This window comes from Salvia hispanica, chromosome 1 (assembly GCF_029641045.1).
Source record: "Salvia hispanica isolate PSC_SH4W2 chromosome 1, Shi_PSC_v1, whole genome shotgun sequence".
Taxonomy (NCBI): Eukaryota; Viridiplantae; Streptophyta; class Magnoliopsida; order Lamiales; family Lamiaceae; genus Salvia; species Salvia hispanica.
This window is the reverse complement of record NC_142692.1, coordinates 4,760,638-4,772,714: the sequence shown is the minus strand read 5'-3', so window position 1 is coordinate 4,772,714 and position 12,077 is coordinate 4,760,638. Positions and strand designations below refer to the sequence as shown.

Below are 12,077 nucleotides of genomic sequence, written 5' to 3'. Positions count from 1 at the left end.
CAAAATTATCATCTCTAATCCAAAACACTTTTTTAGTTGATTTTCGTATAGGACAAAAAATTAGTTTTATAGTGAAATATGAGTGTAATGACTTAATATAGGGTGAGTTCACTTACCCAAATTAGAAAAAATGTAAATAAGACTTTAAATTGTAGATGACCCAAAATGACAAATGTAAATATTAGTGTTTCCTAGACATATCAAAGGGGCACTATTTATTGTACCATGACTCGTATATAGTGGAACAGTCGACCATGTTCATATCATTACATTCTTATGGATGCATTCTTAGTAAGAAACTCATTGTTGGAAACTTCATCTTTGTCACGTATCCCCTTGGTAATGAGTATGTATATATATTTGGATAACTCTCTTTATTATCATCTCAAAACATACACCAAAAATGAGTATTGGTGTAGAAAACTTTCTGACTATACACCAAACTTAAATTCATTTTCAGGTTTTTCTATGGGACAACACCAAATATGGTGTTACTGCAAAAAATTTGTAAGACAAACTCTAAAAATATTTTTAAATTTGTATTTGGTTTAAGTAAAACTACTTTTTTATACGACATGTACTCAAAAATAGGTTTTAGTTTGGTGTAAATAGTTGGAGATGACCTAAGGTCTTATAAGAAGATATGAGTGACTCATTTGTAACATGATATTAGAGCAGGTCCAAGTTAATTTAAATTTCTCTGTCTATAACTTTCTTGCTTGTATGGAAGTCCAATGTGTATTTCAGCTCACATGTGCACATGTTAAAAACCCATTTGTTTCGTGCATAAAGTTAATAATGATTATATCTCGTCTATATATACATAAAAATATATTCCCTCCGTCGAACAAAAGATGTCACATTTGTGGGACGACATGAGATTTTAGGAGGTTTTGTTTTGTGTTAAATGGAGAGAGAAAATATAATTTTTATATTCATGTGAGATATAACTTTTTTCAAAAAGAGAAATGTGACATCTTTTATGGGACAAACTAAAAAGAAAAGTGTGACATCTTTTATGGAACGGATGGAGTATATATATGTATGTAAATGATGCCAAAAAGTAATCCATAGAAGCACGGGTCGAAATCATATGATCCACGAGTTTTGGCCTTTTGGGTTCACATTGATCTATTAATGATTGGTATTTGAGTATATTATAATTACAGTTTGACCGCAAAATTAAAATCGTTACAAAAGTCCAACTTTCCGTCACGACTGTGACTAATATCTAAATAGTACAGTAATTTTCTTTTTGGGTGGTGGTTTACTTTATGACATTTTGAAGCCGCAATTTTAAGGATGTCTTTCTCAGGGGGTGATTGTGGGTGGACTGTTGGCCGATTTCCAAAATCTATGATATTTATCCTTTCTTTTCAATTACATATATTCATATATACGTACGTACGTATGTTCAAATAAAAATGCTTAGGTATTGTAAAATTAGAGAATTATGTTAAGTTAATCAATCGCGAAGATCGGGTGACTATATTATTTTGTTGAATGCTTTAGATTGACTCGTATGAGGGGACAAAAATTTCAAATTTCCTCGAATGGTCTTATGAATTTAATGCAAGGAGTTCTCATGAAAACCAACCCCCATGTATTATACTCTCGTCCTAAAAAAAATAGACAAACTTGTAAATGACACGAGTTCTAATGTGCAATCGGTGAAGTAAGAGAGAGAAATCTAGAGAGAGAGAAAAAAAAGGTAGTAGAAATAGTGTTAGTGGATTGTGGATCCACATTATTAGTACGTGGTGTGTAATTAGTTAAAAACTTTCTATATTTAGACTTTGTCGGGTTTTAACGGATGGTCCAAAATAGTAAAATTTGTCTATTTTTTTAGCACTACTGTAAGTTAACTTTTCATGAAATGCTGCTCTGAACGGGGAGAGTCATTGCAATAGTGCACTTAACTACAATCAAAGTAATTGAAACTTTGGCTTATAATTTGATTTGCATATATACATTATAAGTCTTCATATATAATCGAGAAGGATTGAAAATGAGAATAACTCAAATTTAAAAAAAGAAAGTATCCGGCGATAAAATAATGGTTGATGTGATTATCGATAGAAAGTTTAGGAGATGAAAAATGGTCGGTATTGGAGCCGGCTAGTTTTGGTTGATAACGATGGAGAGAAATTATGGAAATGGAGAAGGAATAAAAAAACACAAAAATAAACATGATATATGTATATTTTTTAAGTCCAAATCCGCATAAGCTAACAAAGCTTTATGCATTTGATAAAATGTGTAAGTGGGATAGATTTGGTATTATTATTATTATACATGCATAATTCATATTTATGTGACATTCTCAATTGTCGCCAATATTTATCATTTTCAATCATTTCTCCTAGATTTCAGAAATTGGATGGTCGTAGGAGACAAATTTATTATTAAATTATGTAACAATTGCAGTGTTACAAATGATATAATAGATTTATAACAATCATTACATATTGAAAATTTTGGACTGTGATAAGTAGTTTAATTGGGACGTAACTAGATTGAAGTGGACTTCAGATTCTTTGATAATTACAGCTTGTAGGTTGTGAGCCGATATGCATATTTCCGAGTCTAATTTGACCACCGACCAGGGCTACTTATTCATGTGGCCAATTAAGTGAATTGATAATAAAAACGTTATTTTATGTTTAATATACTAATACTTACTCCCTTTCTTCAGAATTATAGCTTTCATTTTCACTCTGCGTGAGTTTTAAAAATATAAATAATTAAAAATATAAAGAATGAATACTTACATTTATAGGTTTGTGTTAAAATGACAACACCTCTTAAAATGACAACGTGACAACGCTTATACAGCAATATTATAAACGCTACACAACAATATCCAACACGTTAGATTGCTGTCTAACGTGTTGGATATTGCTGTTCAAGGAAAATTGCTGTTTAGAGGCTACAAAATTGCTGTCCGTCTTTTTTGGGTTTTTTTTTTTTTTGCCACGTGGCAGCTTATTATTCGTCCACGTGTACAAATGATTGGCTAGAAATGGTGGTATGGTGTTATTTTAAGGGGTGGTGGCACCCTAACATGCCCCTACATTTATATATTGCATTTTTCCAAAAAATTATTTTTTATAGTATAGTACAAATTTAAATACAAAATTGATAAAGTAAGAGAGATGAAAAAAAGATTTAATTGAAGTGTTATTAGTGGATGAAAGAAAAGTTATTTTTTTATTGTAGATGAAAATAATATTAATTCTATAATAAAGATGTAAGTAAAGTGAGTTATTAGAGTACGAGGTTCATTTACTTAAAATAATAAAATTGAAATGAGATAGTTAACATTAAATGTTTCATATTAAATGATAATATAAGACATTTGATGGTGGTAGGAGAGAGTATACAAACGCTACTAATTCGAAATGAATAATAATTCCTCCCTCCGTACGCGAATAGGAGTCCCGGTTCACTTTTACCATAAATGGTAATAGGGTCCTACCTTCACCTAACTTATTCCACTCACATTTCATTTAAAACTAATATATATAAGTGGGACATTTATTCCACTAACTTATTTTCACTCACTTTTCTTAACATTTCTTAAAACTCGTGCCGCCAAGGAATGAGACTCCTTATGGCGGACGGAGGGAGTACTTCCTTCGCCCGTGAATCGAGGTCTCATTTTTTTGAATGGGTTTTAAGAAATGTTAAGAAAATTAAGTAGAAAAAAAAGTTTGTGGTATATATGTCCTACTTATGTACTATTAGTTTTAAATGAAATATGACGGAATGAGTTAATAGAATATGACCTAATATCATTTATAGTAAAAACATGAATCGGGACCCCTATTCATAAACAAACCGAAACAAAAAAACGGAACTCTTATTCGTGGACAAGGAGAATATTTGGTAAAGCAATTACAGGAATATAAAAATAAGCCTTAATTTCGAACATCTGGCCCGGTGAAGAAATTTTGGGGATATTTTGCAGGAATTAATTAGTTTCACATTTTTTTGCATTACATATAATTTGTTGAAATGAAATATCCCAACAACTCTAACAAGTGCATACACAACTTTTGATCGAAAACCTATTGACAGAATCGAAACAGATAACATTCTAGCGATACATTTATATATGAAGCTTTTAAAAAAAAAGATTACTAATTTAAATCAATGCACAAATTATAAATATCGAATGATCTAGCAATTTTAACTTAAGAGTCATACCCTGGTGTTGTTATTTTCAAGTAACCTTGTGTTGTATTTTTTTCGGGTTACATTGTATTCTACGTATGTATATTTTATTACAAACTAAAATCACATAATTAAATACTAAAAATAAATCTCCTAGCGAACCGGTCGGTGGCGTTTGAATTTGTATTTGGACGGCGTTTCCGGCTCGATGGTAGGTGTACACCTCTCTACTAATCACTCTTATAGTGACTCTTTTTCCCAAATAATCCAAAATAAAACCTTTTCCAAAGATACTTCCATGCCACACGCACCTATCCATATGTACAAATATTTTGATGGAATATTTCATACTCTTGTTCTTTTCCGCAAAGATCACTCCATTAACTTCACAAATTTTGGGATTTTTAAATATTTAGGTAAAAGGGAAATTGTCGAAACTTCAGTCAAATTCTGATCTATAGTATCACAACATAAAAAAATCAACCGCCGATTAATTCATGAAGCATGGATTTATTCGCAATGACCCACGCTAATTAATTTGCCGAAATTGTATGCTGGAATTGTACGTGACATGACATCCACATAGTATGTTCACGTTACTGGTGCTTGTTGGTGAGTTAAACATCACTCTTATCACTTAATTACGAAAGAAAACGATATTATTTAGTTGAAAAAAACATTAATTAATATAGTAATACGAGTACTATACATTGGCGTCAGGCTTTACGCCAAAAGATAATTGCGAACAAATCCAAACTTAATGGTTACTATATACTAGTAGTAATTTTTAAAGTCGAGACCATAATCTGACGAAACTTCATGTTAGTATTTAAATTATTGAGCAAAGGTTTTGTTCATCATTTTTCTAGCGGTGGCGCGGAAGGGGCAGTTGGCGACGAGACGCAGGTACGTCTTGAGCTCGTGGCAGGCGGCGATGTTGATCCCGTTGAGCCCTGGCGCGTCGCGGCTGCTCAGCCGCAGCTCGCACCCGACGTCCGCGTACACCCACCGCACCCACCCGGCCGACAACTCGTCGCCGTCGGCCACGAATCCGGGCACCTTCGTGATCACATCGTCGGAGTTGACGATCCGCAGCACCTTCGTCCCCTGCTCCTCGAGGCGGCACCGGAAGCTCCAGTTCCCCACGCGCGGCCCCGCGAATGACATCACCGTCACCATCGGCGCCGCGTCCGCGAACGTCTCCTTGACGTCGTAGGCCGCCAGCGTGGCCAGCGCGGCGCCGAGGGAGTGGCCGGTGATGGTGAGGCTGAGGCGCTCGCGGCCGTATTTCTGAATGATTTTTGAAATCCCCTCTCTCACTAGGGTTTGCAGGCTGGGTTTGTTGCCGGATGCTGACGTGTACAGGCTCAGGAAGCCGCTTTCCACCATCGCCTCGTTGTCGCCGCCGCCGTTAGTTAACGGCGTTAGAGTGGCTCTCATGTTTTCCAGCCATTCAAGGCCGGTGGCGGTGCCGCGGAGGGCGATGACGACGTCGCGGCGGCCTAGGCGGGCGATCTCGCGGCGGTCGTGGCAGACGGCGATGTAGCCGATCCAGCTGGACCGGGTGGTCATCCAGGTGGGGGCCCAGCCTGGCAGGTGGATGCCTGACGTGGCGGTGAGATTCTTTGTGACGCGGTAGCCAGTGGCGGGAAAGCCAGACTGGGACAGGATTTTTGATTTGGGGAAGCGACAGGAGGCGTAGGGGGTGGAGTGGAAGTTGCATGAGCAGTAGGCGGCCTCGACGAAGTTTCCGTACCGTATGATCTCGAGGCGTAGGGTGTCGTTGAGCGGGTCGAGGAGGCCCTTCCAGTTGTCGACGCCTTGGTAGTACTCCCAGCTGTGGCTCAGCTTGGGCAGCGACGGCGACGATGATATTTTATTTGGGGGTTGGGGTTTGAAGGTGATGGTAGTGGTGGGATTAGTGGTGGTGCCTACATTTTGTAGTGAGGGAATGGATGGTTGATTGCATGGCCGTACACATTTTGTAATTGGGAAACTCATGTTCTTTCTATGATTTATTGATGGAGTTTTGGGAGCAACTCTAGCTATTGGAGGAGTGGAGAAGGCTAGATTTTACTCCAATTGGAGAGTGTTTGAGTTGGGCCTTTTATAAGCGAGAAGTGAGTGTGTAGAGTGTAGTATAAAGTGTGCATGTGGCTGGTCAAGATTGTGGAGCACCTAGCTAGATAACAATGTAACTAAAAGTCATACATCCATAAATCAAGATTGTGGAGAGCACCTAGCTAGATATCAATGTAACTAAAGTCATACCGTCTATAAATGATATTCTATCTTTCTCATAAAAATATATACATTTAAAATAATATAAGAATTAATGTACAATTGGTAAAGTAAGAGAAATGAGATAACATTATTTAAATCACTATTAGAAAATAGTGAGACTCCAGTTATTACATAGAGCATAAGCAACCAATGATAGATTTAGAGAATATACAGAATTTGTAGAGTTATACACATTGAAGAAGGATGTTGCTGGTATCGCGGCAGTTGTCACTTGTGATCAATGGCAGACAAAGAAAGGCTGAGTATATGTAGCTGACGGACTGTAGAGCCGGCCAGAATTGCAAATGTCTAATTTATGTAGTTTTTCAATCATCATGGACTGATGACGGGTTAGGTTGGATCCTGTCACGGCTGAATCATTCACTATTAGTGACTAATAAAAAATTAAAAATAATATGAATATTAAATGTCATTATCAACAACTAATAAAAAATTAAAAATAATGTGAATATATATATAGTAATACTATGTGGCACAATTTTGACCTCACATACTATATATGTGCAGTATGTGATATGCTAGGGTTGGTAGGGAGAATAGTTGTATATAACCGGAAAAAACAGAAACCGCTTGTGCAGCTGTTGGATCACAAGGCAAAGTGGGGATCAACGGCCCACATTCAATCTGCTGGACGGAGAAATGTTGACACTAAGTCAATTTCATTTTGTTTTTAATTACTTTATTGACGGCACGAAACATGAGCCATGTATATAATTGGGCCACGTGACGTGACCCTCGGTCATATTTTCTATTTTAATAGGACACCAATACTGGGAGATTTGACACATTTTTAAGAAATTGTCAGCCTAAAGCATTCACCAATTAAATAATGGTGCCTGACATTTTTACGAAAATATTATTTCCTCTATATCCACAAGAGCATCTCCGATAGCGGCTAGCCCACCGGCTAGCTGATTCGCGTTGCTAGCCGGTCGGCTAGTCGAACTATGGGAACCGGCCAACAGCGAATCTGCGAAAAAATCGGTGTGGACTAGCCGATTTGAGGGCGCTGGCCGCCATTGTGGCGTGCCGATCGGCCAGTGCCCAATTTTCGTTTTTTTTTAAAATTTTTTTGAAAACCTATATATACGCGATTTTAGTTTCATTTTCATTTGCACCACTTATTTTAACGAGTTTTCTCTCTCTAAATTTCTGTACAAGAGCAACATCGAGCGGCTAGCCTAATCATGTATTTTTTTTATCTATGTACCTTTTTTTTAATGAAATGAATGAATTTTCCCGTATATGTCTCGTAAATTTAATTCCGTAATTTATCATAAATTTTATTCCGTAATATAGTTATTTTTTAATTATTTTTATTGCAGCTAGCCTATGGCTAGCCTAAGGCTAGCCTATTTGAGTAAAATGATGATGTGGCAGATGGATTTTTAGTGCTGAAGACGTGGCAGGGAGAGAGAGTGGCTAGCCTATGGCTAGCTTATGGCTAGCCTATTGCTATTGGAGACGCTCTAAATGTATGACATTTTTTGGAATGTTTTTCATTATTAAGTATATTATTTATATTTTATTATACTATTATTTCTTATAAATAGGTCAATTTTTTGGAATGTTTTTCATTATTATTTTATTTATATTATCCTATATTACTTTTGATAATAGGTCAGCCATTTCATTATTCCATTTACTTAAACATACTCCCTCCATCCCACAAAGATTGTCCCTTTTTGTCATTTTCGCCAGTCCTACAAAATTTGTCTCATTTCACTTTTTACCAATTTTGATAGCGGACATCATATTCAACTAACTCATTCTTATTCACGTTTTATTATAAAACTAATTTATAAAAATAGGACCCATGTTTCACTAACTTTTTTAACTCACTGTTCATTACATTTTTTAAAATTCGTGTCCGGTCAAAGTATGACAATATTTGTGGAATGAATGAAGTATTATTTTTGTCAATGTCACAGACTTCACAGTGGAATGCATAGGACTTACATAATCACAGTGGAATGCATAGGAGGAAGTAATTCTCAGCAAATATTTTTTTTAATGAAGAACAAAATTAAATTTAAAATATAAAGTAGTACTAATCTCTAAAAATCAAACTCTGATTATAATTTATTGATAAAGACATATAGTACTCCATCCGTCTTATGATTTGCTGGTGGTACGAATTTTAACACAAAATTAATAAAATATGAAAAAATATTAAAATAATAATAAAGTATTAGTATAGAATGAGATATGAATTAAAAAAAAACTTATCAAGAGTATAATTGGAAATTTTGTTGGACATCCTAAAATTTCTCATTACTACAATATTTTGTTTTGATAAGATATGTTTCTTCTACCGCTCGCACGATTTAACATTACTTAAATATTTTATGTCTTCATTATTAAATACTCCCGTAAATTCAGCTTTGGTATTTATTTAGTAGAAATACGTTCACACTTCGAAGTATAAAATTAATAGTAGTAAATTACTCTGTTTTGTAGTTTCAACTTTCAACTATAGAAGTAATAATTGATGAATTAGTTACGACTAATTTATAAAAATGGATGTTTGTGGTCAAAATATTTTTTAAGTTTGAAGCTCACGAACAACACCAAATAAGTAAAAAGATTAATTTCTACCAGTAGTCCAAACAAGAGCAGCTGCCATTGTTGAAGTGGTGGAACCTAGTTCTATCTCTAACTATAATCTCTCTCCCATATATGAGAGACAAAAGCTTAGTTATCGAATGGCAATCCACACATACCCGGAGGTTCTTTATGATCCTCACCGGCGTGCAAGAATCTGTCGCGATGAGTGCGAACGCGATTGCTAGCCTCTCGCTGTGGTAAGAAAGAGCTTCTTCCTTGTCTTCTTCCTCGATGTCAAACAACACTTCTCGAGTTCTTGCACGATGCCCGTGCTCCTGCAGCTTCGCGTTCATCTCCTCCAGCTTTAAATACACTTCTCTAGCCCGAGGATGGCTCTTGTCACCAGCAAGAAACTCGTGCATTGAACCATCAACTTCAACTAAACTACTCCCGGGCATTTTCTCCACGCCCCGCTCTTTCATCAACTGCCTTACTCTTTTGGCGTCATCCCATTTCTTCATGCACGAATACATGTTCGACAAAAGCACATAATTCCCACTAGTCTTCGGCTCCAGCTCTACTAGCTTCTTTAGTGCCACTTCACCTGTCTCGAGATCTCCATGAACTCGAGCTGCCCCAAGTAAAGACCGCCACAAAACCGCATTTGGCTTCATTGGAATGGTCAGAATCCTTTCCTCGGCTTCCTTAACCATCCCAGCTCGACCCAAAAGATCCACCAGGCAACAATAGTGCTCAATTTTAGGCTCAAGTCCGTAGATACTGGTCATCAACTCAAAATATCTGCGCCCTTCATCCACCAATCCCACATGTGAGCAAGCACACATTACAGCCAGCATTGTCACATCATCGGGGGCGAGACCCTTATGCTTCATTGTCTCAAATAAATCAAGAGCCTCGCATCCACGGCCATGGATTGCAAGACCTCTAATCATGGCATTGAAACAGAATATATCCGTATGAGGCAGCTGGTAGAACAATTGACTAGCAAATCCAAGACAGCCACAATTTGTGTAGAAGGTAATTAGTGCTGTGCCGATATAGTGATTGAGGCTAAGTGCATTCTTGATTATATAAACATGCGCCCAGATGCCTTGGCCAAGGGCGCCTAATTCGGCACATGCAGTAATTATGGCGACTAATGTCACTTCACTTGGCTCTACCCCAGACTTCTGCATGTGGCCGAACAGATTTAAAACCTCCAGAGATGAACTTGTGTTCTCATCCAAAAGGCGAGGGTCGCCGGATAAGCTAACACTAGAGTTCCGTGCATAAGCAGATAATATAGAGTTCCATGTCGCTAAGTCTGGTTCCATTATCTGATCAAAGAAATATCTAGCAATATCTACTCTTCCACATCTTGAATAAAAATTAAGCAATGAGGCTTGAACAAAATTGTCGTGAAGAGGGTAAATGAATTTTAGGATGTGCACATGCAGGGCTTGGCCGTGTTTGAACCATTGTTGGGCTGCAAATGCCTTGAACAGAGATGGGTATGTGTAATTATTGGGTCTGAGATCGGGGTCAGCAAGCATCTGGTCATAAAGAGAAAGTGCAAGTTTCACTTGATTGTTTACAGTGAGGCGTGAGATGAGGGTGTTGTAAAGAAATATGCTTGGGTTTGGGGCATGGCTGAATATGGCTATCGTGTAGGGTAATGGAGACAGTGAAGAAGATATGAGGAGAATACGGCTGATAGGGTAGGTGTGGAGAATGAGGCCAGTTGTGATCATTTGAGCATGTACTTGTTTCAAAGTATTGAAAGTCTTGCATTTTTGCAACAGGTGGAGGATTGGACAGTCGAGTGTTGGGCTTACTGCTCTCATCATGTCGGAGTTGATCTTGCGACACCAAGAAGCTCATCTTGTATCCCTTATCCCTTTAGCATTCAGTACGTGGACTACAAGACAGGTGTAGTATTAGCAATCAAGTCCAACCGACTACATGCTATGAACAAGCAGAGTTATAATTCAGTGAAGTAATGCATGAGAGATTATTAGGAAGCTTAGGAAATAATTATTCACCATAACCAAGCCATACACAATGGCTAACTCAAAATTTGAAGTTTTAGCTTAATCAAGCTACAAGTAGATTCACAGGTAATTCCAACTAATTAAGGTCTGTCACCATAGTCTACTATTACTTCCTCTCCACTAACAAATGAAATGCATCAGTATCATTACTAGCAGGATTTGCTTACAAGAAAAGCCTTTTAGGAATATGAAGCTTAAATCAGACCAACACATGAATTGCATAAGCATCAAATTTCATCGAGACTACGGCATCAAACACCATACCTTAATTACACATTCATGAAAAGCGTGCTGGAGAACAATAGAGGAAAAAAAAATGAAGCTACAATTACACAACACTACTCCAAAAAATATCAGGATTTCTCAAATTGCTCTAAAGCTTTCCAATTTAACCAATCATTTCAAATTTCAATCAAGACCGAGTTAATACAGAAATTCATCTCTTACACACAATAGCAAAGTGAAATAGCATTTTTACTAAAACTAATTGCAGCAAATGTCATTCAGCAATATTATCAAACAGATAGAATGCGCACAAGCAGCCGCATTAAAAAAATCACCATCAATATCAAAAGCGGAGAAACATGTAGTACCAGAATACCGGTATCTTGCTTCTAGCCTCAATTCGCTAACCAACAACATCAATACATATATAACTGAGCGATTTCCATACTCTTCTTTATTGGTTCAACTTTATCTTCAGCTGGCTTGCGAAATTTTGCTCTTTTATATTTAGTGATATAAAAGAAATAGACGGCTGATAAAATTTATATTGGGCCGAATATAATGTTGAAGTCTGTGGGCTTTACTTAAATATCTTTTTTTGGGCCATTAATTATAAATGAAGATGGATGATGGATATATTTGGTAATACTGAAGAAGGGCAGGTTTGTCATTTTAAGCATGACAGGGTCCTGTAAGAATTCAAGATCGGAAAAGGATGTGTCAAAAGACCAAAAAACCAGACAGTAGGAATGATGACGATGATAGTACCAAAAT

At 36.8% G+C, this 12,077-nt stretch overlaps 1 protein-coding gene and 1 pseudogene across 1 annotated transcript; both read right to left on the bottom strand.

Annotated features, from left to right (window-relative positions):
• Positions 1-4,863: 4,863 nt before the first annotated feature.
• On the bottom strand, positions 4,864-6,256 carry LOC125185554 (phospholipase A(1) DAD1, chloroplastic pseudogene; annotated as a pseudogene).
• Positions 6,257-9,046: 2,790 nt separating this feature from the next.
• LOC125219348 (pentatricopeptide repeat-containing protein At5g43790-like) lies at positions 9,047-11,807 on the bottom strand. Its single transcript, XM_048121299.2, has 2 exons — positions 11,672-11,807; positions 9,047-10,945 (listed from the first exon to the last, which is right to left on the bottom strand). Exon 2 carries the CDS (start codon positions 10,872-10,874, stop codon positions 9,075-9,077), a length of 1,800 nt encoding a protein of 599 aa, XP_047977256.1. The 5' UTR covers positions 10,875-10,945; positions 11,672-11,807; the 3' UTR covers positions 9,047-9,074.
• Between the last annotated feature and the right edge of the window lie 270 nt (positions 11,808-12,077).

Coding starts and splice junctions, on each gene's coding strand:
- LOC125219348 (XM_048121299.2), bottom strand. CDS start 10,874: ATGATGAGAGCAGTAAGCCCAACACTCGACTGTCCAATCCTCCACCTG.